The 27,770-nt window shown below is 41.5% G+C and overlaps 1 protein-coding gene across 6 annotated transcripts in view; it reads right to left on the reverse strand.

Annotated features, from left to right (window-relative positions):
• Positions 1-18,725: 18,725 nt before the first annotated feature.
• LOC124125318 (ubiquitin domain-containing protein UBFD1-like) overlaps positions 18,726-27,770 on the reverse strand; it is a 257,619-nt gene continuing 248,574 nt past the window's right edge. For 5 of the 6 annotated variants that reach the window (XM_048393972.1, XM_048393971.1, XM_048393969.1 and 2 more), the window contains exons 7-8: positions 20,584-20,666; positions 18,726-19,001 (exon numbers count right to left, since the gene is read on the reverse strand). In XM_048393972.1, the coding sequence (XP_048249929.1) occupies positions 18,891-19,001; positions 20,584-20,666 (194 nt within the window). In that variant the 3' untranslated portion in view covers positions 18,726-18,890. The remainder of the gene's footprint in view (positions 19,002-20,583; positions 20,667-27,770) is intronic. The other variant, XR_007220282.1, reaches the window with a different exon arrangement.

Genomic DNA, 27,770 nt, shown 5'->3' on the forward strand with positions numbered 1-27,770 from the left:
TCTTTGTTCAACTTTTATGACACATAACTTAGGATTGACCAATGCTGACTTTCTTTACCGAGTTCGGTAAACAAAGTAGACTTCGAACTGTCATTTGCGAATCTTACCGCAGTAAGGCTGTGTTGATTATATTGTTTACAGCACTTCCTGTTTTGCATCAGTATGGATACGACCGAGGTTGGGTCAAGGGACTTCGTCTGAACAAATGGGTTCTTTTCTAATCAATTTCGAATGGAGGTAGCGGTATTTCCCCTTCAAAAACATCCCAGAAACAATCATAAAAAACCAACGTGTGTATACTTGCAAGTAACCGTGACATAGCGCAACGAGTCCTGTATTCGACCATGCGATGAAATATATTGTGCTTAGATTTGCATAAGTAAACAGTCGACAGGGTGAGTGGATTACAAGATTTACCGATACCGCAATACTGTATATGATAAAGAATAAATGCGAACACTTGAATGTAAGCGTTGTTTTTATCTAGCGGACTCTGTTATTTTACAACAGACTTATCCAGCCGTTTATTACTAATTGTATATTTGTTCTGGCAAAATGTGTTTTGCAATTCTTAATATAACTGTTATCAGTGTAACTGACATGTTTAAACATTTAAAGCACCTGAAATATGTTGACTAGATTTATCAAGGAAATGCTGGATCCTGAATACACTCTTACAAAAAACCGTTTGATATGCCAATTACAGTCCGTTTGACTCCAAATGAGAACGATGAATTGCAAAATAACTCGAAATCCAGAAAAGTGTAAGAAACATCAATACGGTACTTAACCATGAATACCCTGTACCCAACAAAATCTGAATTTTGTTTATTTTAAGACCCATGACGGATGAAGTTCTTTAAGAAACTATCATGTAATTTTGTATAGAAATGTGTACATGACACGTAGGGGGACAAACCGTGGAAGGCACAGCGCAAGCACGCATGCACTGCACGATCTGTGGTAGGGGAAATGACAGAGCGTTAGAGGGGCCATCTCAAGATAATTTCAGTCGCAATCTGACTCGCTCATGCCATTGATCTCGTCGTCGGAACTGCTGGTGCCTGAACCGACTGCCACTATTATAGGTTGGACTGTTGCTGGCCGTAGTCCATCTCGTGACCAATAACGTGGCTCTATCTCGTCAACGACTGGGGCCACACAACGCCTCCATGTTTCTACTGTTACCCGACCAAGGGATTCCTTTACGAGTTGTTCAACGTCTCGTAATTTGAACGTTGTGTTCGATCGTCCAACGTCACCCTTGACAATGCCCCATACCAACTCGATTGGATTCAGGTCGCAGTGATAAGGTGGCAGTCGTAAGACAGCGTTACCCTGACCCTTGATGTAACTGTCAACTTTATACACGGGGTCAGGTTTCATAGTTTTGATGATTTCATAGAGCTGTGGTTTCGTCGCTCGAGAAGGAAAGGTAATGTTCCTCCGTTGCAGCCAAGTAACCATGTCTCCTTTACGGTTATTAGAGGTTGGAGTCTTGGTTTCTGGATCCTGCACACTATGATACGGTGCATTGTCCATGACAATGAGAGACTTGGTAGGCAAAGCAGGGACTAATTTATCTTTCACCCACTCCAGAAATACATTGCCGTTCATTTCTGTGTGGTAGTCCCTGTTGTCTTTGGCCTTGGCTCTAAAGACGAGGTCACAGTCTGGGAGAAAACCCTGATTAGCAGAACCAGCATGGAGAACTATGAGTCTTTCACCCTTTCCCATTGGTAACTTTCTACCAGACTCCTTACAGTCACCACTGGGTACCCACTGACTGCTGGCTGTGTGTGACGCATTTACCCATGTCTCATCTAAGAAGACGGGCTCATATCCTTCTTCACGTTTCTGCTTGATGGTAGGAAGGTAATGATTTCGGAGACGAACAATGTCAGACTATTCACACAACACAGCCCTATTTTCTCCAGTTATCTTTTTGTATTTGTAACCAAATGTATGCAACAGCTGCCATAGTTTGTACTTTGTAACACATAAATCATGGTCAGTTTCAAGGTGTTTCTTCAAAATTCTTAGGGACAGGTACTTATTTTCTGAGTGCAGTTTAACAATTGCACGTCTGACTTGATCCCTCTGAAAACTGTCTAATTTATCAACCTTGCGTGGTTTTGACATGTTCCCTACCTCTTTGGCCTGACTATTTGTATCTCGTATTTGTATTTGTACAACATTTTTAAGTTTCCGAGGGGACATACCAAGAGCTTTTGACGCTCGTTTCAAGAATTTATTAATTGCATAAAAAGGCTTTGCTCTTTCTGCTCCACTTCTAAAGAAATCATACACATTCAACATCAACTGTTTAACATCTGCTGAGTAGCGCATCTTGTCATTGAATGAACACGGTCACTTTGTAGCACGTGCAGACCGTGCTTGCGCTGTGCCTTCCACGGTTTGTCCCCCCCTACGTGTCATGTACACATTTCTATACAAAATTACATGATAGTTTCTTAAAGAACTTCATCCGTCATGGGTCTTAAATTAAACAAAATTCAGATTTTGTTGGGTACAGGGTATTCATGGTCAAGTACCGTATTGATGTTTCATACACTTTTCTGGATTTCGAGTTATTTTGCAATTCATCGTTCTCATTTGGAGTCAAACGGACTGTATGTCATGACAAATTGATGTAATTGTCACAGTTACGACATGAACTCACTACTCAGTACAGTAGCATCAGAACAGCCATTGAACCAGAGACCATATAATAGATTAAATCTATTATATGGTCTCTGATTGAACTCGACTGAATCCATAAACTTAAAATCATTGGTAGATCATTTTCTAAGTTAGACATTAACATGGATAATTTTGTGTTAGATATTCATTAATATCAAATTTCCATTTTAAGAAATTGTCCCTTAATGTAAACCTCTTGGTCATGAGAGTAGAATGCGCCCTGATGTGAACCTTCCTCTCACTTTGCCTGTTTGTTGATATTTTGCAGTTGCGAAAAGATTTCTGATTTTTCACAACTACTGTGTTCTGTTGTTTATGTTATAATGTGATGCTATAAATTTGACCCCTCTCTATTTTTGTTTGGGACCCCTTATTTTATGGTGAATGGGTCCAAGTGACCCCAAGAAAATTTAAGCCAGAGCAGACGGGGTGTATCTCTCATGGATTTGGTCACCATAAGGGGCAAGGGTTCAGTACACCCGGGACATTTTGAGGCCAGTCGTCGTTCCTTATTTTGACAACCACCCACTTGCTACTCGACCTCAGTACATGGATGACAATGCCAGGCCTCATCGTTCGCATGCAGTCGTGTATTACATGAGGGCCAATGCAATAACGAATCTACCCTGGCCAGCGATGAGCCCAGATTTGAACCCCCTTGAACATGTACAATATTTACGTCAATTGAAAGCAGCATTGCATCAGGAGTGGTTGTTGTTGACCCATCAACAGATCCAACGTCTGACTGGAGGCATGAGACGTAGGGTGGAATGCGTCATCTGGGCACGTGGCGGTTATACCCGCTACTGATCTGTTTCACGTGTCATGTCAAGTAGAGACTTTAAGAAAAAATTTCATATGAAACATGAAACGCATCTCGTTTACTTAACCCTGCAGCTCCATACTTTTATTAGGTATTGTCTAAGGTCAAAAACAGTACTATGAGGTTTTTGTCAGTAAATTTCAATCACAACTCACCAATATCTTCTTTATTTGTTGTCAGATGTTTGTTCTATCCGATGACATTGGTATCGCCCAGCCCCTGTGGTCAGTCATCCCATGCCATGATTTTTGCCATTTGTCATGGTTCAGAAATAGGGGTGTGCTTAATTCTTTTTCTTTGTGTATAGAAGTCAAGGGAACCATCTTCCATGTAGTGAAGCCTGATGGTGTTATCAATATTTTTGGTTGCATTTTGGAAACCCTGAGTAAAAACGCAACATTAAAAACGAATCGCCAAAACGCACCATTTCAATGACTATGTGAGTATCATGCACCCATTTCTTGCGAAATCGAAAATGCACGAACTGTCACGAACTGTAGTGGGTATAAAACTGTGGCCGATTTCTTGGACCTACCACCCCTTGGTCAACAATGCCACGCCTAACTCAAATTCAGAGAAACCAGGCTATCGGACGTTTGGAAGCTGGAGAGTCTGTCCAAGACGTTGGAGCGTCATTTCAACGTTAACATAACCACAATTTACCGTCTCCTGCATCGATACAATGCTACACAGACCACAGATGACCTTCCTTGGAGCGGTTGTCCTAGGGTCACCACACCTCGACAAGATCGGCAAATTACCAGTCAACACCAGCGACATCCGTTCCTAACTGCAAGTGAAAGTGCTCGACAGACCATAAGAACACATAATCGACACATTAGCCGGGACACCGTTCCAACAACCTCAGATGTCGCCGACCAGCACGTCGTCCTGTTCTCCAACCACGGCATCGACAAGCATGACTTCAGTGGGCACAGGGTGTTCGCAATTGGCGTCATCGTGAGTGGAGGCGTGTCCTCTTCTCTGATGAAAGTCGCTTTTGTGTCTCCCATGCAGACGGAAAAGTCAGAATTTGGCAGTGTCGAGGTGATCGACAGAAACTTTGTGGAAAGGGATTCATGGGGTGGACCTAGCATCATGATATTGGCAGGGATTGGAATTAATGGAGACTTGGACCCATGTGCTTTCTGAATGTTAGTCAAGGTCAGGGACAAGGCGTCACTGCTCAGCGGTATATCGACCAAGTGATCAGACCCTAAGTTGTTCCATTTTTTGCACAACATCAACAACACATTTTCCAGCAGGACAACGCTCGTCCCCATGTTGCCAGAGCTAACAACACAACATCCGTGTTCTACGGTGGCCAGCCCTCAGCCCTGATCTGAACCCAATCGAACACTTGTGGGATGAGGTTCAACGGCGTCTGCACAATGTGCGCCCAGTCCCTACAACTGCCGATGAACTACGCACAGCTGCTCTGGATGTGTGCAGGTGGATCCCTAGGGCCTTCACAAATCGTCTGATCCACTCAATGTACAGGAGATGTGTGGCAGTGATCAATGCTAATGGTGGTCACACCAGGTATTGACTGACCTTTTGGGTATTGCCCCGAAACTGTGTAAGCCCTTACCATTTGAAAAAAAACAATTATGTCATCTGCCTTTTAATCCATTAAACTGTCTTCAGTCAAATTTTTGTCAATCTTGCCCTATTGGTATTTCTTGTCTTTACTGTTGAAAATATATAACATGTATACTGCATACTCGACTTGCACTCCTTTTGCGTGTGAGTATACATCTAGATGGGGAGTGTCCCATAGTGAAGTGATCAATGAGATGACTTCCAGATGAAGAGTTATCCCGCGACGGGAAAGGCTGTCTGCTTGGATGTTGAATTTCATGGGAATATGTCTCACTTCCATCTGGCAGCTTATGGAGTCTGCCAAGGCCAACAACTGTATAGTTTCCATCATGAGGGAGCTAGATTTGGTTCCTCCTTGTTTCATTTTGAAAGCCACTACCGTGGCATTGTCCATGGCTATGAGGACTGAGGATCGAGAGTACTTTCCAGTTCCTGAGAGCATAATATATAGCCCTCATTTCCCTGATAAGGAGCTTCTGTTCTGACGGAGTCCGATCCTTGGATCATGAGATCATCAAAGTGGGCTCCCCACCCTGTTCCGGCGGATGGAATGTCTGCTGTGGAGTTGGAAGTGAGCTCCAATGTAGACGATGTCTGGTACTGGTAAGATCTCTGATTTGGATGGGTGGACCTAGATAAGTTGAATCAGGAACATCATATTCTGATGGAGTTGATCTGTGTTGGTCTGCCAAAAGAAAATTGTCCTGGTACTATGAATACTCACCGATTGTTGATGGGCAATACTGATGATGGAAGCCGTAATCCTGGTGAAGAGCCGAGGACCTATCAAAATCCTGCATGGAAGAGCTCAGAACTCATGAGTCTTGTTGATGAGCTTATCTCCTGTCCTGAATTTTGGAGAAGGGACCAAAACTGACTTGTTGAGGATCCTGACATTGACGATCATCCTCATGTCTGAGGAGTTCTTTGGTACCAAGGAAAATGCAAAAGATGTCATGATTCGCCTATCTCCAGATACGATACATATCGTGATACTTTGTTCACAATGTGATACCTGTTGCATTACTTTATGAAAAAACACTATGAAAATGGCTTGAAACTTCCAAAATATCTGGTCTAGTATTTGAAATAAAAATGTCTTATTTCAATCAATAATTTATTTCAGATAACATAGGAGTGGCAGCATAAGTATTTTCTATCATTACATACAATAGCAAATTCTGTTCAGATTCTGAGAATATGTTAAATGATATGGGGTTCATATATGAATTGATACAGGAAAGATTGTTTCGCCTATCATATCATTTGAGAATATTATCAATGTATTGGTGAATCTTGACACCGCTAATAAAAACCCTTGCTGTCATCCGCATCTTGAAGTCTTGGAATGGCATATTTGTCTGTTAGGTTTCTGATTGCGAGGTCATCCATCTCTTATTTAGGAGCTTCTAGATGGAACTGGTAGCCAGTAGGTATGATGTTGAAAGGGGGTAGACAAAGGTCGAAATCCATAGATAAAGCCAGGTCGATAGGATCGTAAGCAACATGAGCTGTGGGGATAGGGTCAATATTGGCCTGCAGATTCGAATCCTCTTTGTCAAGAGCCATGTCCTTTATAATACGGTTGACGAAAAGATTCAGATGAGCATTGTGATCTTTTGGGTCGACTGAAAGACTGAAAGGAATCCTTTTTCCCCGAGGGAATAATCTTCCTGGATGGCTCACTGAAACCAGTATCGGGAGGGTATTTGGACGGGAAGTTAGATCCATGAGCTTTGGCTGCTAAATTGATTGTAGAGACTTGAAAGAGCTCATCTGTATATTGTCAGACCTCTTCAATAACATTTCCCAGGTAGTCATTGAAGAATCTGGGAGCAGTAATGGGCAAAGTCATGATCATCTTCTTAGCTTGATTGAATCTGTGCAAGGAGTTATTTGCGCTAGACCCAAAGTATTTGCAACAACATCCATACTTGTGTATGATAGTAGATCCTCCTGCATGCAGACTATCGTGTATAAGAAGCTGTGGATGAGTCCAACTTGGTCGGTCTTTATAGGTTGAGGCTTATCTTTGGATATTTCTTAGGAGGAGGATATTTCCTTCAAGGAGTATCTTGTGATGCAGGTAAGAGTGATCTCAGAGTGTCATGAGTGTCCTACATTTCAGATTGAGATTAGGTAAGGGAAGTCGGTCGTCATATTTCAACGTGCATAACTGGGCCAAGGTAAAATCTGGTGGATGGACTGTGCTGTGCCGTAGTAGGGGCCTGGCTACCCATGTACTCAGGCATCTCTGTCTGTTCCATTTCAGGTTGTAGGACAAGTTATAACGTCCAAAATTTGTTCTACAAAGAAAGTAATTTGAAGGCAAATCTTCAGATTGTGAATACAATTCCGTATGGTGTCAATAGAATCAAAGGAATCCTATGGATCATCGTTCAACAGTGTCCAGGATTATGGAATAATGTTAGCATGTGGAGCTTGTGCAAACACGTTGTAGTGAACGGGTTGGCTGGTTGTCTGTAAACCAGCTGGCGTTGCCCATGGAGATAGCTGCATCCTGGCTAGATACTGTGGCTGATGCCTTTCTTTTGTAAGTTGTCAGTGCGGAGTTGTCAGTAGAGGACGAGGAGCCCGTGCATGATCCATAATGGGGACGGGGAAGTCCCGTACCTGATGGTGACTTGAAACTCCAGGAATTTATCTGTGTCTCGGATGGTGTACAGAAAGACTTAGAAGTATACTACAGGACCCCCGAGGAGTCTGTGTGGGAGCCATATGGTAGTTCTGACAATTCCGTGCTCTTTATTTTCTCTGTATCTAACAGTGCCTGTGGTGAGTGGTAAGTGGTGAGTGGTGTATGTAACAGATGTGAATCCTGGTGGGGAATAGCTTGAGAGCTACTACGTTGCTGGTGAGATGTGGACTTCTCATGTGGGCTATCTGGAAGCCGTACAGATGAACACTTGAGCTGCTCTATTTCTGACGAAAGTGCTGAGAGTCGGGAGTCAAACAAGAGATAAAGAGATAAGAGACCCTGAGATAAACTGGGAGTAGGGTTGGGCTGAGCTGGCATCTTCAGGTTAGAAAGTCGAGGTGAAGTCATGGTCAAACCGTGCATCCATAATGGGAGCTTTAGATGTCAATACTTCTAACAACTTCTCGGCAAACTTCCTTATGTTTAGCCTTCGTAATAGAGTCGAGAAGCTTGGTAAAAACGGCTTCTTGGATAGGGCGGTACAGAACTCACAACATGACCATAAAAACTTCCACATTTCTTACAAGTGGAGGGAGACACCCAACTTACATGAGTACCAGTATAATCAGTTTACAGCTGATGACCTCTTATTGTCCTACTACAAAGTAATATAAACCAGAATACTGAAACTACCAGTAAACTGTGACTACACAACCAGTGCTAGAGTCTAATCCTTTTGGAAGATGTGTCCTCTGGCACACACAGGAAAAAGAGAGGTTTTTATTGCCTTAGCACACAAGAGTGCTGTATGCTGTCAGTGCTGTTATGTGAACAACTTGTTATGAAGAATTATCAGTGAAGAAAACTTCTGTTGAAAATCTGAAATTTTAGTTAAAGTGTGATTGCAGCCACAGGATACAGGGTTTATGGCAAAGATGTAATAGAGGTAGAGGATTCGTAAAAATATATACTGAACCGCAAAAGAAACGTCACCCCAAGTAACATTGCATGAAAAGTTGTCATTTAAATATCTGGGTAATTTTTGTCAAAGTTTCTAAAATTTAACATTACCTTGTCTGGAAAAATGAAATTTGATGATAAAAAAACAAAGCAGATGACAATAAAACCAAACGCATCATGGCAACGGCCATGGTAATTCGATGCACTTGAGTTACGTGCAAATTGAAATGCACATGCGTTCCTCCATTGCTTGCCCTATAAATATCCATCCAGATTGGATAACATTCCTTCGTTATTGAATTGCTACCACATGCCAAGATTGACAAAAAATCAGCAACACCAAGCCCTTAGGCTTAACCGTGTGTAAGACCAAGGGTCACCACCTGATGTCAGGATCGTCAGATCGTGCGACAGCATCTTCAAGATCGCTTTGTTACTGCTGCGGAAACTGCTTGACAGACCATGGGGACACACCAGAGACACATTAGTGCGGACACCGTGCATCGACAATTGACGAGACTGAGAGTCGTCTTCTCAGACGAGAGCCGTTTCTGTATCTCAACAGCTTATGGTAGAGAGAGAGTCTGGCAACGCCTTGGGGAACGTTATTCGGATGCATGTGTTGTTGAGAGAGAGTCATGGGGTGGTCAGAGCATCATTGAGAGAAACTCATGGGGTGGTCCAAGCATCATGGTGTGGGGTGCCCCATGACGATTCCGGGGTAGAATAGGTCTTCAGTAACACATGCTTGCCGTAAAAGGCGACTATGCTTGTCGTAAAAGGCGACTAACAGGATCGGGTGGTCAGGCTTGCTGACTTGGTTGATGCATGTCATTGATCCCAATTGCGTGGATCGATTTTTATGATATCAATCACTGGATTGTCTGGTCCAGACTTGATTATTTACAGACCGCCATCATATAGCTGGAATATTGCTGAGTGTGGCATTAAACAACAAACCAACCAACCAACCAACAACCATGGTGTGGGGTGGAATTGGTCTTGCACAGAGGGTCAGCCCTGTGGTCTTCCAGAACATGGGTCCAGGGAGAGGCAATGGTGTCACAGTAGCTCGGTACATTGATCAAGTCTTGAGACCACATGCCATACCTCATTTGGCACGTCGCCGCAACCACGAGTTTCAGCATGATAATGCCCGTGCCAACACTGTGAGAGCAAGAGACTTCCTCCAGCAGAATAGCATCAGAACCATGCAGTGCCCTGCCCTCAGTCCCGATTAAAATCCCATTGAGCACCTGTGGGACGAGATTCAAAGACTGAATGACGTCAGACCAAGGCCGACAACTGCAGCTGAACTGCGTCAGGCATTCTTCAGAGTGTGGGCTCAAGTACCTATGGCATTCATCAACCGCCTCATCCATTCCATGTATCGACGTTGCATGGCAGTCATCAACGCATATACGGACACACGAGATACTGACTTGTGATGCCATTTTCTCAGAGGCTGGTGTTGTGTTTCACTTTAAGAACATTTGACACTTTAATTTCAACCTTGATGACTAGTTTTGCCAAGTTTCATGTTTCATCTTTTTAATATGTCTCGAAGTATGTTTATAGTGTTTGGACAAATTGTAAATTTTCTAATAAATTGTATATTAATATACTTATCTTATCTCACACTATGCATTTCTTCTTATTCTTCGATCTTGGTGTGGAAACGTCCTAGAGCAGAGTTTCCAGCTTCAAAAACACCACTCACCAAAACACATCCCATTCATCACCAAATCACCACTGTGATCATGGTTCACGCACCACTAAAATACCGTGCAACACAACCCCAGCAGCCTGATCACCTGACATATCCAGCACGTTCATTCTCAATCTAGAGCTGGTGTAACTGTGATGCGGGGATGGTTGGGTGGGCATTTAGCATGTGAGATAGGATAAGTATAGATAAGTATATAAATATGCAATTTATTAGAAAATTTACAAATGTTTAAACTTATCCTACCTCACACTATGCATTTATCCCACGGTTGGATGGTGGGGCGCAGATACCCAAGTCAGTAAGGACCTCAACCATGAGACATACACGAGGAAGCTGGAACTAATCAGGAAAATTCAAAGGATTTTACAAGGATTAGTGATAAACTCGTGTAAGTGTTGCTTCAAAAAACCCTCTTTGTGCTACCAAGAGATATACATCATGACATCGGGGAATCATGTGTTCCATGGTTTCACACAGAACGCCGTTCCAACAACCGCGTAACCATGAGCCAGGCGACAATTACTCGGTCACGACTTAAACCTCACCAAGGACAGGAGGAGGTGTTTTGTTTCAAACACCCTGTCCCCGGCGTAGGTTCTACAAGACAGACCTCACACATACGCTCCCAAGGACGTAAGGCGGACCAGCTTGGCATCTCTTTTTTTCGCTTCGTCAGCCTATCAAACTCACATAGAGATTGAATAAGGTAAGAACGAGAAGAGGAAACGATCGACAATACCCGTTTATCACACAGGTCTTCAATCAACTACTGATACATCACATGTGCAAAAGACAGGTAGAAGATTGGGACACCATTTAACAAATGGCTGCACCGGATGGTGGCTTCTATTGACATAGACCGAAGTCCCAACAGACAAGCATATATACCCTCCCTCTGGGATTTTATCTGGGAAACCCGATTAACATAAGCAATAAATAAAAATATTGCAATATATAGAGGAAACCAGACTTGGGACTTGTAGTCCACTGGGCTTCCTCATCTGTGCTGTGCCCAAAGGAGTAGGAGGTGAAGACCATATCAGAACGCCAGAACATCCCTCCAGGATGGCTGAAAGTGTACAATACTATGCAATGCCAAGGTGGAAGTCACTGCCCTTGTCTCATGAGGATTGGAAGCAGCTCGGGTGGTAGTCTCTCGAAGGTTTAGACCCTGAGGATGAAAGAACGCAGCCAGTGAAGATGGTGGTTCAAGATACATCAGAAGTTGCAGCTGTCGACAAGTTGATGAAGAATATGCGTGCAACAGCGACGGATGGTCTGAGATGTCTTCAAGTAGATCTTGTAGGCTTAGGCTTGGCAAAGTGAGATGTCTTCCATGACATCAGCTCTCAATCAATGAGAGTGGTGGAGGCTGAAAAGACAATCCAGTTGTCCTTGAATGCATATCTTGTTGAAGACGCTGGAACCGGACTCAACCGACGTCTAAACACGAGTTCCTCTAACATGAGCTGCAGGAGCCAGCGCAAGCAGGAAGATCGTTATGAACGTAAAGTTTGAGGTTTTATCCACAGGTGGTCCATAGTCAGCCAGGAGAAGTGACGGAAGAATACAGGAAGATCCCATGCTGAAAGGCCAAGTCTGGTAGATTGGTCCATAAGGTGGTGTGAGTGAATCAATGTCTGAAGGTCACCGACAGCGGAAACCTTGGAGCCTGAAGTCATTGTAACGCCTGAAAGACCTGTGTAGATCTATTGGTTCGGGAACTATAGTAAGTTTTATCCCATTTGTGAGTAGTTGGTACAGAACTGATCGCTGCCCAGTAAGTGCCCAGTGTCGAACCATAAGATGCCTTGTTCTTCTTAAGTGACATAGGTAATCTGCTACTTGTGGCGTAGTAGTTTGGCTGTAGAAAACCCTGGATCTTGCAAACTGGTGAAAACTATTCCATTTATCGTCATAGAGATTCTCGTTGATTGACGGAGTGCTAAGGAGGCTGCCTTAGCTGCCCTAATGGAAAATCCTCTTATGAGACTGCTCTTGATATACTCCATACGTGAAGTTTGTATAATTCTGGTCTTGGTTGGACCTGATTGGAGGGATGATGTAGCAGTAGATGTGACCAGTTTGGAAGTCTTAGTAGTGGAATCCCTGCCAGTTCGACAAGTTCTTGTCAGTCAGAAGGCGCTACCAACAGCAGTTATAGGTAGCTCGTGTGTAGGATCTTTGTAGTATCCGTGGTATCAAGGCTGGTGGGGGAAACGCATACGCGTTTAGATCCTCCCATGATATTGTCAGAGCATCGACTGATCACGCTTCTGGGTCCGGCGCTGGTGACACAATGTTATCAGATGCAAATAGGGTTATTAGTAGACAACCTTTTCTTTTATTGCCAGTTGGAATGCCTTGACTGTAGCTTCCATTCAGTAGGTGATAGTCTGGCTGGTCTGGATAAGGTGTCTGCTAATCCATTTGCCGCTCCCAGTATATGTCTTGCCAGTATCAGTAAGTTGAGCTTGTCCAGTAAAGGTGAAAAAAGTCAACTGCAGGAGGGTCTCTGATTTCATTGTGCCTTGAAGGTGTAAAGTGTATGCCACAGTTGAAATGAGTGTCCCGATCATCAGACGTTGGTTTCTTGACTGTGTGGTCCAATGAAATATTGCCTGGATTACAGCCTCGTATTCTAGATAATTGATGTGGTAGAGCTGTCTGCTTCTGACCATAGGCCTGATGTTACTTCCAAGTTGAAGTGAGCTATCCGACCTTGAAGTGAGGCATCCATGAACAGGTGGTTGTTGTATTCCGGCTTGTGTAACCAAGTTCCTCTGCCAACAATCGATTCCACAGACCTTCACAAGAGGTGTTTCCTCATTGTGTTCTGGTACTAGGATGTTAGTCTGGCTCATTAGACTTCATCCCAAGGAATGGAGATCCTGGAATGGTTGTAAGTCGGACTTCTGATAATATTTTAACCAACGTAGTTGAGTTAATAATTTCCGGGTAAAAATTGAAGTCTGAGTAATTGTTGATGTCAGGGTTAAAATCCCTTCATCCAGGTAAAATGTATTACGGATTCCTGTGTGACGAACAGCAATTGGTTTAGTCACTCGTGTGGGTCGTAGCAATTCCAGAGGGTAGTGTACCGCCAGTGACAAGAGGGTGGTTCTCCTTCCAGATGTGGAAGTCCAAGCTGTCGTCTGTTGACTGGTGACAGTTGGAATGGGGTAGTGGAGAGGTTGTCCAAAGTGTAATAGCTTTTACCTACGTAGAACGTTGAACTTCCGGGTTGTTGATGTGGAGATGACTTCGCCTGCAGATCGACATTCAGGCACACATAACACAAAATTTGTGTTCTAAAGCGATGGTAAAATCTTGATGGTCGTGCGTGTGATCTAGTATCTAGTAGAAAAAACGAGGCTGAGATGTAGTTTAGTGGTTGGCTGATCGTACGAAGCGGGTTAATCGGGACCAGGTGAAAAAGGGGAAGTAGCAGAAATCGTGCCTTGAATGGACGTGGAGAACATTAGGATCATATACCGAACAAAACTGTCAATATTCACCAACTCTCGTCTTGAATAAGTGAGGGATGACTTGTCCTGCAAGGTTGATCGGCGATGCATTGAACTGGTGAAGAGACGATGGATTCCATTGCCTAGCCACCGGAAAAAGCGCTGTGCATTCCGGTTATCGATGCGACAAAAAAGGAAGTAATTGACTACTACTGTAAATGTTTCGTACGGCTCGCATGCGATCAGCCTGTACCAAAGTCAGCATGGTAGTCTTGTTTACAAACAGCAATCTTGGCGTGATGTGTAATTCACCCTTGCGCAGGTTGGAAATACAGCAGTCTTTCCGATCACGTGGTCAAAAGCTCCCAACACACGAGCGGTGTCCCGAGTAATGAAAAACACCAGTCAATAGGCAGTCAGTTTCTTGTAGAATATAGGACGAAACAGGTGTAGTACCAAGGCGAGTCCCGTATGACGCTAGAAACCATCTTCAGACATCGAACATCTGCCGTTTGTATCCATGAAAGTCCAACGAACTCCCCTGTCGATTCGTCTGTTAGAATGGTTTAGGTTGACCACGATGAGGGTGGATAAGACGTACCAACTAATATGGAATATCAGGCTGAATTCGAGGGCGTCGATGATAAAGGTCGGCTGCAATGATATCGAGCCTCAGGATGATGGCCTCTGTTTGACGATTCAAATCTGAATAGGGGGAATGCGTTGTCTCAAGCGTCATAACCTGTAATGGAATATCAGGCTCAAATCAACGGCAACGATGATAAAGATCGGCTGCGATGATATCGAGCCTCAGGATGATGTCGTCTGTATGACGATTCAAATCTGAATAGGGGGAGCGCATTGTCTCAAGCGTCATAACCTTGTAATGGTGATTTCTCATAGGAGAGTATCGTAAGACGATTCATGGCTGGCAGGCACGTGGACTGGATCCATGAAGATCCTGGTAGAGAAGAGACTCAGTATCTCAAGCTCACCATACGAGATGACTATGCCTGTAAGAGATCAATGAGACCGGTTGGTCAAGTTCACTGATATGGTTGGTGCAGGTCATCATATTGCAAGAGGCAGAAGGATCCTCATGATGACAATCACTGGATTGTCTGATCTAGACAACGGAATGCAAGGAAAGCCTTGTCCAAGTTCGCGTACAGAAGCCCGATGCACGATGATGGAGAGGTCTATTGATACCATGGAAGAATGACGATCTTATGACTGAGGACGATCCGTCGTTCGTCTGTTTTATATAACTAAAGTAATCTGGGATAACATCTTCTCAGTAAAGTACATGCTCCTACTTTATGGGGTTGAGTCCCCTCTGGGACACACAGAGTCAGCGATCTAACCCACCGAGGCTTCCTGCAGGTAAAGTCGTACTAGCCGACGAGTTCTTGATCAGACGATGTGTTGATGTATCGATTTATGTCGATGACTGTGGAATATTGTTATTTTATGTGAGAAAAAACAACAATAACAAACAAATTAACAAACTAGATATGAATACAAAGGCGTATTTAGCCAGTTCTAGCTAGCTTTATTTCACATATATATTGGCATCGGGAAATTATTTGTTTAATAAGATTTCATAAACTAAAAGTTAGTCTAGGTGAAGGGATACAGATGACAGAACCATACATGTACACTGGCCATTAAAAGGTGAGACGACTGTAGAAGCCAGGCAGCGGGCACGTGTACAGGGGCGTGGTCCACACAGAGGCGGGAATCGCAGCAGTCAAACGCGACAGAAAGCAGTCCTCCTCAACGGAGAGCGATGTAACCATCGCCAAATTGACTAATATCTTGTTAAGCAAGAAAACGAAGGTACAGCCACAGGGGATAACACAATCGTTTGGGTTTCAAAGCGGAGGAAAAAACAACATGCACGAAAACCGTAAACAACGCCTTGAACCGACAAACAGTCACCTTTATCGAACACTTAGCTGAGTAAGTTGAGATCAAATTTCTGACAAGGTGGTACACAGAAGACATTGTTATTAATACCACACACTCTTCATGGTATTGGTAAACTTTAGTAGAGGTCGTGTATTTGAATTTTATTAAAAAAAAAAAATTAAAAAAAAAAAATTCTCTGTACAAGTATAACGTACGAAAACCATTAGCGATAGAATTGAGAATGAGGGTGCTGGATATGTCAGGTGATCAGGTTGCTGGGGTCGTGTCGCACGGGATTTTAGTGGTGCGTGAACCATGATGACAGTGGTGATTTGGTGAGGTATGGGATGTATTTGGGTGAGTTGTGTTTTTGAAGCTGGAAACTCTATTCTAGGACGTTTCCACACCAAAATCGAAGAATAAGAAGAATTTTATAGTGTGAGATAGGATTAGTTTAAAAATTAAGGTTTCTCATATATCTATCCATGGGGACGTTTCTTTTGCTGTTTAGTTTATATATATACTCACACGCAAAAGAAACGCAAGTGGTTTTAAGCATATAGGTAACAAACAAGGAACCATAAATTGATACGAGTTTTAGCATGTTGTGAAGCCTTATGGTGTTATCAATATTTTTGGTTGCATTTTGGAAGCCCCGAGTAAAACCGCAACCTAAAAAAACGAGTCGCCAAAACGCACCATTTCAATGAATATGTGGGTATCATGCACCAATTTCTCGCGAAATCGAAAATGCACAAACTGTCACGAACTGTGGCTGATTCTTGGACCTACCACTCCTTGGTCAACAATGCCACGCCTAACTCAAATTCAGAGAAACCAGGCTATCTGACATTTGGAAGCTGGAGAGTCTGTCCAAGATGTTACCCGCCATTCCAACATTATCATAAACACAATTTACCGTCTCCTGCATCGATACAATGCTACACAGACCACAGATGACCTTCCTCGGAGCGGTCGTCCTAGGGTCACCACACCTCCACAAGATCGGACAAATTACCCAACACCAGCGACATCCGTTCCTCACTGCAAGTGAAAGTGCTCGACAGACCATAGGAACACATAATCGACACATTAGCCGGGACACTGTGATCTGACGTCTCCGTTCCAACAACCTTAGATGTCGCCGACTAGCATGTCGTCCTGTTCTCCAATCACGGCATTGACAAGCACAACTTCAGTGGGCACAGGGTGATCGCAATTGGCGTCATCGTGAGTGGAGGCGTGTTATCTTCTCTGATGCAAGTCGCTTTTGTGTCTCCCAAGCAGAAGAGTCAAAATTTGGCAGTGTCGAGGTGATCGTTTCGCTGACAGAAACGTTGTGGAAAGGGATCCATGGGGTGGACCTAGCGTCATGATATGGGCAGGGATTGGACTTAATGCGAGACTTGGACCCATGTGCTTTCTGAATGTTGGTCAAGGTCGGGGACACGGCGTCACTGCTCAGCGGTATATCGACCAAGTGATCAGACCCTAAGTTGTTCCATTTTTTGCACAACATCAACACATTTTCCAGCAGGACAACGCTCGTCCCCATGTTGCCAGAGCTAACAACACAACATCCGTGTTCTACGGTGGCCAGCCCTCAGCCCTGATCTGAACCCCATCGAACACTTGTGGGATGAGGTTCAAAGGCGTCTGCACAATGTGCGCCCAGTCCCTACAACTGCCGATGAACTACACACAGCTGCTCTGGATGTGTGCAGGAGGATCCCTAGGGCCTTCACAAATCGTCTGATCCACTCAATGTACAGGAGATATGTGGCAGTGATCAATGCTAATGGTGGTCACACCAGGTATTGACTGACATTTTGGGTATTGCCCCGAAACTGTGTAAGCCCTTACCATTTGAAAAAAAACAATTATGTCATCTGCCTTTTAATCCATTAAACTGTCTTCAGTCAAATTTTTGTCAATCATGCCCTATTGATATTTCTTGTCTTTACTGTTGAAAATAAATAACATTAATACTGCATACTCGACTTGCACTCCTTTTGCGTGTGAGTATATATACTCATTACTTTTGAGTGGCACATTAAAGACATGTGTTCGTTGCTAGTCTCTGTGCAATATATGTTTATCTGTATATCCTAATCCTAAGCCCAATCTATTACAGTGGCATGTCACACACACATGCCGATAACATAGGTGGTTAAGACGAATTGTAATGAGACATGTGCCAGGGTGAACATCCACAGGAAACAGCGACCACTATATTCTGTTGTCAGTGAATTTGGTCATCGACAATTCTGTGTGCCACGTTGTTGACCCTGTGACAGCCAGGTCAATTCTGATAAAAACTCTGGGTCACGTAGACCCAGCTTCACATCGATGTGTGACATATGCATGCGTTGTGTTTATCATACATTTGAGTGACGTTTTACACACCTGTATCTAATGGAATAACAGAATCGTGAACTGTAGAATTGTTTGTTTACCCCCAATGCCATTCTTAGTCGATGATGTACCAGGAGATGATTAAGATTGTTTTTGTCTCCACACATGTATAATCAATTAAATGGAAAGTTGCTAATTTTTGGGAATGAAGGTACTTCTGTGGGGTTTTTTAAACAAAAATGAACAAAAGGTTATGATCAAATGAAAAAAATGATAATATTAAAAAGAAAATATCGGACCACATGCCAGTGTGAAGTGTATTGAATTAACAATGGCTGTTACTGGCAGCTGTGTGCCAATAAATTTGTCTAATAACTTGCAGGATTTACATGCTTAAAGTTTTGATATTTAGCAAGATAACCAATATTTATGTATATCATGCACAATTTATATGATTGGTTAACAGTTGACTTTAGCATCGAGAGTTTTAAGAGATCTATTAAAAGATTAAGAAACTTATATACATAGGCTTTTATTAGCAGCAACATATCTTTCATCAGAAATTCAAACATAACTTGGACTGCCAGAAATAGTGAATAGTGATACTGTAACACAGACCATGCTATGCATGGTGAGCAAGCACATCTGGTGCAAGTTTGTGGTGAGACCTTATCCTCTATGCTAGAAGTACTGCCACTTCCCTAGCACTGCATCTTTGATGGCTTCCACAAACTGTGCTGGAACCCAATACACCCAATACCGGGATGCTTCTGTAGGTCCTAACTGGATTCCCTGCAAACATAGTCATATTACAACAGTTAGAATATGCTATACGCAGGAATAGGACAAATACATGTCTTATGTTTTTCAGGTCGCTAGACACATTCTAAGTATGAAGAACTTGCAAATGAAAGAACTCAGTGTGCAAAACACAGTGCCATGTGTATGTAGCATAAACAAAGACAAAATGAGGACATAGGCAAGATTATGGCTGTGAGCATCAATATGTATTGCAAGCAGATACTTCAGTCCTTGTGAAAAGCTTGTTGTGCCACCATGCACTTCCAATCTGAGTTCTTGTTTTAAAAGGAAAACAGGCCTACATCAGCACAACTTCAAAACAGTAAATACCATTAATTTAGCTAGCCTAAACAAGGTAATAAATTAATCTTTATTTCACTAGTCAACAAAAATTAGCTGCTACAAAGTTGCCATAAGCCCTAATTGTATCAGTGGTAGACCTCAAGAAAATGTCAATTGTGCTTTTTTAACTTTACTTGTCTGGGACTAGTAGCCTCGGGTTAATTTCGAACCCTGCCAAATGCATTTTGGGAAAACACATGCCTGCAGTAGTAACTCTTCAACCAGGACATTTTACCTTCAGTATCAGTTACATTCCTAATAGGGACCACTTTGAATTAGTATCTCTCAATAGAATTCAATGACTTAATACACATACATGATCTTATATCTTATCATTGAATCATATCAAACCTTGCTCATTTGGTAAGGCTATCTATGAGAACTGCAATCCAAAATTCAGGTGACCTGTTCCTTTAAAAGTGAGTCAGTGAGTATGGTTCTACGCCGCTTTTGACAATATTCCAGCAATATTACGGTGAGGAACACCAGAAATGGGCTTCACACCTTGTACCCATGTGGGGAATCGAACCCAGCTCATAGGCGTGACGAGCAGCGCTTAAACCACTAGGCTTCCCTGCTGCCCGTCCCTTAAAAGACATCATCAAAAGTGAAAAACAATTGGAACCCTGTCTGAGAGATCATGACAAGGTATTTGAGTATCCAATCACAAATTATTTTAGTATTTTATCACACATTCTCATTCTATTGTGTTCAGAAGTCATTTGTTGAACTTTACTTTCATGTGAGCCAACCATGTCAGAAATATTCCTTTGAAACATATATGGGCTGTACAGCAGTCACTGACACAGAAATTACATAGAGAGATATTCATTCCTCCTTTTTTGGCACTGCAGTCATTTGAATTTTGCAACGAGAAAATATTTCTACACAGATGTGAAGGATCTCATACACAACCTCTAAAAACTGCAAAATAGTATATGCGATGTTTTCAGAAGAGAAGATAACCTAAAAAGGTTCAACATGGACAAATTCTTTATCTAAATGCCATTACTAAATCTGAATCCCAAAGTATACAATATCCTACCAATATATGAGCTTTCTTGGTTGTGTTGTCTTTAAGATTTGAAAGAGTGAACAAGTTTTAGTTTCCTCGGGCTAATGGATTCAATGGATGTTTAAGGATGAGTAACCACAATAATGGAAGCTAGGACAAATCATAGAACAGAGATCTCCATGTATAGAACATATTGTCATTTTGAGTAATACATACCATCATGTGATATTCTTCATGACCATCTAAAGCTTCACTAACTATAGTTTTGATGGAATTCATAGGTATTTTGTCTGTTCTATCTGAAACAAAGATGGTATAGTATGAGAAAGTATACACACAATGGGGTGTGAGTGAATGCTGTCTTCAGATTCAAGTCGACAATATTCCAGCTTTATCACATCAGCATGTAAAAAATCAAATAATTGACAGCATGAGTATATAGTGACACACAATCAGTCAAGTCATACCAACCTATCTGCACAAGAATAACAGTAATATAGATATGATGAAGTCAACACTTGCTCAAGCTTGAAGTTTTAACAGAGCAACCAAAAGCAGCCACACAAGGCCACAACAAATTAATAATTAGATTCTCATCCATGTTTTTTTTAGAAAAAGTGACAAGGGAGGAAATATATTATTTTTATTACCAAGGACAACAAACTTCACTCTTAAAACAGTAAAACAGAAATGATTAAATTCACTCGTGTCATGGGAAATACTGTCACTAACTTCTCATGAGAAACAGTCAAGCAACAGTTTCTTTTGACAGCCACAGTCAGAAACAGTTATATAAATTTGATACAATTCAGGGATTTGGACTGAAAACCGAAGGACTCGATAGTTAAAGAGGCATATCAGAGTACCATAATGCCTCATATACATGTGGTAGATAACAAAAATTACCTCAGAAACTCAACAGACATTTTAATAAACAGAGAAATATCGAATAATAGTTTATCATTGTTAATAATTCTAAGAACACTACCTCTATTACATATCTGCCATAAATCCTGAATTTTGGCTTCAATCACACTTACTAAAATTTTCAGATGATCAACAGACGTCCTCTTCACTGTTAGTAGTCTCTTAACCACCCATGACGTCATAATGGCGACAACATCACTTTTTTTCCTCATCAACAACTAGAGGTAGATGAATTGGGGAGGTGGGAGGGAGTAATTTGTAATAGAGGTAGTATTCTTAGAATGATTAACAATGATAACTATTGTTCGATAATTCTTACGAAACTTCTACATCTATAACATATCTGTAAGAATATACCAGAGGGACCACGGTGGGATCTGCCTCCAGTAACTCCCCGTGTAATTGACAGCAAACCTTTTCTGGAAACCATTATGTAATGATTCTAATCCTACTCGAGATAATTTCCTCTGAAATATCCCTTGAAGACTTGAAAATCAGAAACTGGCAAAAATCAGTCAAATATGTCATATTTTTTACTAGCTTAACGTTATATTTGCTGATCTTGATCGTAATAAACATGGATTTGTGATTTCTAATACCCACGATTACGTCACTTCCGGGTTTTGACGACACTTCCGGTCATGACGTCACTTCCGGTATGTCACTTCCCCTTTTTGGTAATGACCTCTCTCTGGGTCTATTTCTACCCCAAAGACGTCATTTCCTGGTGAGAAGGACTCTGTTCTGCTATTTCCGGTGATGATGTCACTTCCAGTTATTCCCTCTCTTCCGGTAATGACTTTACCTCCGGTCTAAAGGTGATAGTTGATATTTAAGGTGCTTCTTATCCATCCTACACCTAATAGGCAGAATAATCAAGGGTGTACTCACCCTCTGATGCTGCTGGTGTCAGATCCTCGTCCCCACCTTTTTTTGATAGAAGGGGTGAAACTATTGGTGGACGATAGTTTGTGCCGCGACAACCGGATCTAGGGAATATATGCCCTCTAAGTCTGGTCAAGTAAAAACTAGTGAAGATGTTTTGTGAGGCCCATTGACAGCTACTTGTTCTACTGAGACTATGGCTAGGGCTAGGGCTCTGATTTCATGAGCTGAGCAGGAACAGAGACGTGGTGTAGAATTCGGAGCCTGTGCATAACTTGATATAACTGTAGCTTTTAGCCAACCTGCTAAAGTAGCCTTGGTGATATCCTTGTTTGAGTTGGTCTTACAGGATAGGAAGAGTCTCCTTCGATGGCATCTTTGTGGGTCTGTAGCCGAGAGATAGAACTTGAGAGCTCTGTTTGGACATAAGAGTCTGTCTGGGTGATCGACTGTTGGTCCTAATGCAGGAATTGTATAGTGTCTATGACCCAATGGTCCCATTGTGGTAGATTGATTCTTGGCCACGAAGTCTGGGAGCGAACTTAGAGTTATTGAGGTCCAATGTTGATCATGGGTAAGACAAGAATAGTCTAAAGCATGTAGTTCTGAAACTCTTGCTGCTGTTGCCATGACTAGCAGAAACGATGTTTTCCTGGCTTTTTGAAGTAGGGTAGCTTCAGCCATGGGCTCGTAAGGTTCAGTTAACCTTTAGTCTGCTGAATTGTTTTAGCATAAGGCGCCATAGAGAGGGTAGAAGATTTCAAACAGTAGGTGCTTCATTAAACAAGGGCCAATGGACGATCTTTTTCAATTTATCTTCCCTTCACTAACCCGCTAGGTGCGCGGACCCGGACGGTCCAACCTTAAACTGACGGCGCATGTGGTATGCGCGATACGAGCACTACATGTTACTATGACGCCTAGAGATAGCTAACTAGTATAACCTTCACCTCTGTCGGCAACGGTCTCGCTTGTGTGTGGACAGTATATCTTTTCGCCTAAACAATGATTTATCTATTGCCATGTCCAGAAATAAATGTTCCTTGATTTAATGATACATCAGGGATGACCACGACTGATTATATTGTATAGTTAACCACTAGATAGGCGTTCGAAGCGATGCGGTGAGATCAGCTGATCGTTCATCCCAGGTCGCTTTGTTGACGTTTTGCAATCGGTACTGAAAGTGTTCCCCTTGATGTATGAATATCACACTTTTAAAAATTAATAAGATTTTGTATACGTTCCTATATCTATGTTGTAGCATCGCCGAGCATCATATGCATGCATTTCAGTGTGTACAGCGGTGAGGCGATACGGTACGCAAAATGTGAAGGTCTCATGCAACGTTGCCCGTAGCCTCAATGTTGTGAATATTGACAGCAACACATGTAAGTATTTGTCAGATATATAACAGAGAGCAATGAGAAATGTTCTCAAGAAATTGTAAGAGTAACAGGCACTGTAAAATAACGTCATCAACTAGATATCATGATACAATGTTCAAAATAAAAGAAATGGAAATCACTGAAATCTGTTTTGATATTTAAGGGTTAATTGGTGCATGTTGTATAAAAGGATTTTATGTATATGAATGGTAGTTGTTTGTTGCCAAATACTACCATGATTATATTTCAATACATGTATGATCAATGAAAGATCTATATTATTTTAGTAGTATAGATGATGAGGGTTCTGGACCCTTTCCACTGGAGCCAGATTTATATACCTATACCACCACTACAGGGGGAAATTTTTATGTGTGAACGCTGATGCAATTTAACGATCGTCATAACATTAAACTAAATTGTAATGAAAATATTCTCTATTATTTTTATGCATACGTATACCATTATTTTTAACCAAGTTCTTCGTTCATTTTACTAGGAGACCAGACTATAAACTCTTCTTGGTAATTGGAAAGAAACAATTGATGACCGTATTTGGTTGGTTTGACATCACTGATATAATGTATACCTTGAGTTGTGGTAATTCTCTCCATTTGATAATTTTGTCCCTGAGCATAAATGCTTCGATAGCTTTTTCGAGTTCTTCCTTTGTTGGTTTGTAATTCTCCAGTATTATATACCGTATTCGACCCATTAAGCTCCCAGGGCGCTTAAAAAAAGAGAGAAGGGTCGGGCGCTTATTGGGACCAATTCAGAGTAAAATTGGCGTAAATTCATCAGTAAGCCTTACCGTATTTTCTTGAGAATAGTGCGCACTTTTTTTCCAAAAAACACAGCTGTGTAGAAGGTGGTGCGCATTATACACGAATTAATGAGTTTTGATGTTTTTTCCCCCATGGAAAGCCATTACTGTGAGCACGGAACACCGGAAATACCATGTCAACAAATCCATACTGAAGTTCGCAAATTATTCATGTAATTACACTGTCTGGCTATAAAAAGTGTTCTTTGTATATCTGGACTTTTGTTTGTAACTTATTTCATTAATTTTATTCAAAATTCCTTTTAATATTGTTTTAATTAATTTCGGCGAAATCGTGTGTGAAGTGATCTGATCGGAAGATCGCACAACTCACCGTTATTAATAGCAACCACGGTCAGATTACCGCTATTGACGCCTTGAAACAAACTTTAGTTGACAGAGAATGGATACATATATCATAAATGCCATACTTTGATTTGTTAAAAGTGTTTTTGTTGGACAATTCTATGTCAACACGTAATTCTCGCGATCACGTGCACGGGAGCCTTGACAGTGACTGGTCAGACTGGTTCCATGTAAAAAATAATTAGGGTTATTATTATTTTAAATATGTTTAGTAAAAGCTGCATCTAAATTAACAAGATATTGGAATATATTATTCCTGATAAAAAAATAGTTTCAGATACAACTGTTGCCGATCCTTGCATTTAAAATCCTGTAAAGTTATATCATTGGGTGTGTCTTGACCGAATCACCGGTAGATTCCAAGAAAACGTGTGTACAGCTGATTGCTGTGTCCGGCTTAGTTTACGAGAAAATGCACAAGGTAATCTTAAAACAATGCCTAGCTGAACAAAAAATACAATTTAAACTTATTGGGGGAGGGGCGCTAAATGGGTCGAATACGGTACTTATGTAAGCATTTGTTTAAATGTGATCTAATGATAGTAAGCAATCTATTTTTAATCTCCAACCAGTTCTTTGGTTTTGGCAAGGAAAAATTGACGCGCTTGTTGTTTCCCCCCTGTTCTATGAACTTTTTTTTCTCGTCTTCGCTAATACCACTGGTCTTACGAGAATTTGATCGAATCTCCTGCTTCATTATGTTGTATTTGGTGAGTTCTGACAGCACTAAACGAAACTCCTCCTCGGATATCTTACAATCAGCCAGTGCTGTTGAAATATGATCCTCAATGCTGTTCAACTTTGTTTCGGCGAGTATCCGAATATTATCATGTTTTAATGCTTTCTTTTGCAACTTATGAGAAATAAATTTTATCGCTATTCCTGCCAGTCCTGAGACTCAAGCCGCTATTTCCATGCCAAGTCTGATAGGCCTAGGTTTTCTGGCACGGGAGAGACAAACCCCCTTTTTCGTTTTGATGGGATATAAGCCCCGAGTACGACCCCACTATTAAATTATTTGCCTTACCCGTCATCACATATGATGGGGTAATGACGATATTTAGTAGCCACTCGATTTTTGCTTCGATCATAGTCCATTTTTTATCATCGTTGCGAGTAAAATTGTACAAAGTGTTTTTATTGAGTCTACTAACGTCGACATCGCTTAAATCTCCTAGATTACCTGTGAATGTAACTTCTTTCCGCTTGTATACATTATCTTGTAAGTGTAAAGAGTATAACTTACCATCGGAACCAGGATTACCGAATCCTTCTGTGTCTCCGAGATCGGAAAGCGCAATTGTATTACATTGTCTGAGTGTTCCAGGGCCTGATGAATCAACCATTATTTATAATATGGAGTGTTACACTCAAGTATCCTATATGTACAGGTTGATGTTTTTAATCTAATACAGAAATTTTGAGGTCTGAAATAATACCCCTCTTTAATTTTTTATATTGTAATGATGAGAAAGATTCCGTTCTACCACTATTATATTGTTCATCTTTGACTGGAATAGCTCTCAGTAGAGTTGAAGGACTTTCGAGTTGAATATTAACCGTTGTACTGATTTGATCAAGATGGATGCACAACTCTTTATAGGGAACTAAATAGGGTAATTTATCTCCATGCCGTGTTGCGTGGGATGGTATTGCAAAATCTCCTTTACTATCAAATCCAAGTGTTTCTGCTAAGTTCTTAAAAAGAATTACAAGCTTTTCTCCAGCATTAAAAATCAACATCCCATTCGACTCATTTTGTGTGAGACTAGCTCCCAAAGGTTTAAAAATTTCATCATTGAGTGAGCATACGCTGTAATACCCATCAGGTATAATGTAAATGTCACCATCTATTCCAACTAGTACCTGATTATTACCTCTCACAGCATTTATATTGGTCCACTGCGGGTAATATGTTACATCGCATAGAGCGACTTCAAGTTGTCCATCCAAGTTATCGATAGTATGAAGCAATTCAATAGACTGACTGACCATTTGTTATTCCTGGGAGTGTAACATACATATTAAATATACAAAGATACTATATCATAACTTAAATATGAAATCAACTTACATTACTAATCAGTCGATTTTAGTAAGTGCCTCTGGTGCTAATTTTTTTGTTAAATTCCCCGATATCTTTGAAAAATACAGGGTCACGGCAACTAGCGATAAAATGGTGGACGATTTGTTCCACAATCCAATGCAATTTTGGCAAAACCAGTTAAACTTTGCCATATGGTGTGCAACAACAGGATGTGGTGTATCTCTTTATGCCCCAGGATTTGAACTAAATAAGTCTGTTTTATCATTTCACGTGTACTGTCAGATTAGACGTGTACTTAAAGAAATTAGTGCCTCATTACCGCAGGATCAAGCATGGAATGCATCAAATAATCCGTACAATAGTTGGGCATTCGAATGTATTTGTCAGGAATTTGGTATTTCTACAAGTAAAGATTGACGTCTGAGTGGAGTTAACCATGGTCTAGGTGTTCCGTATGCTGGTGCACACTCTGTTAAAGAAGTCAGCGATGATTTACTGAAAAGAGATCGGCTTCTTCCGAGCTTAGCTCTCTCAAGTAACGAGTGGAGAGACGATCGTATGAACTTTAAGTGGTGTATTGCTTTCACCGTCCAAAAGGTTGAGGAACCACCTGGAAATGCTTGGAATGAATTTCTTAATGATAAAACAGTAAATAATTTTACTAAGCCAGGAGTTGTAAGAGTTAATGAATCAATAAGAACATATGTATGGGCAATTCTTTGTGCACAATCGCAAACACAAACGGGAATAATCGGTTCTGGGACGGCGCTCGATGCGAAAAAACAGTTTGTTGCAAACGTGAAGGATGCTATTAATTCACCAGTTGACATACCATCTTCTAGAAAGTGTTATCAAGATGTATTACAGTACGCTCAATCCAAAGTAGACTACGTTTGTGCGCCGGGACTATACATGTCTTCGAGTAATATGGAACTTAAGATCAGACAAGTGATTGGTTATAATAATA

The sequence above is a fragment of the Haliotis rufescens genome, unplaced genomic scaffold (assembly GCF_023055435.1).
Source record: "Haliotis rufescens isolate VD_foot unplaced genomic scaffold, xgHalRufe1.0.p SCAF_124, whole genome shotgun sequence".
NCBI lineage: Eukaryota > Metazoa > Mollusca > Gastropoda > Lepetellida > Haliotidae > Haliotis > Haliotis rufescens.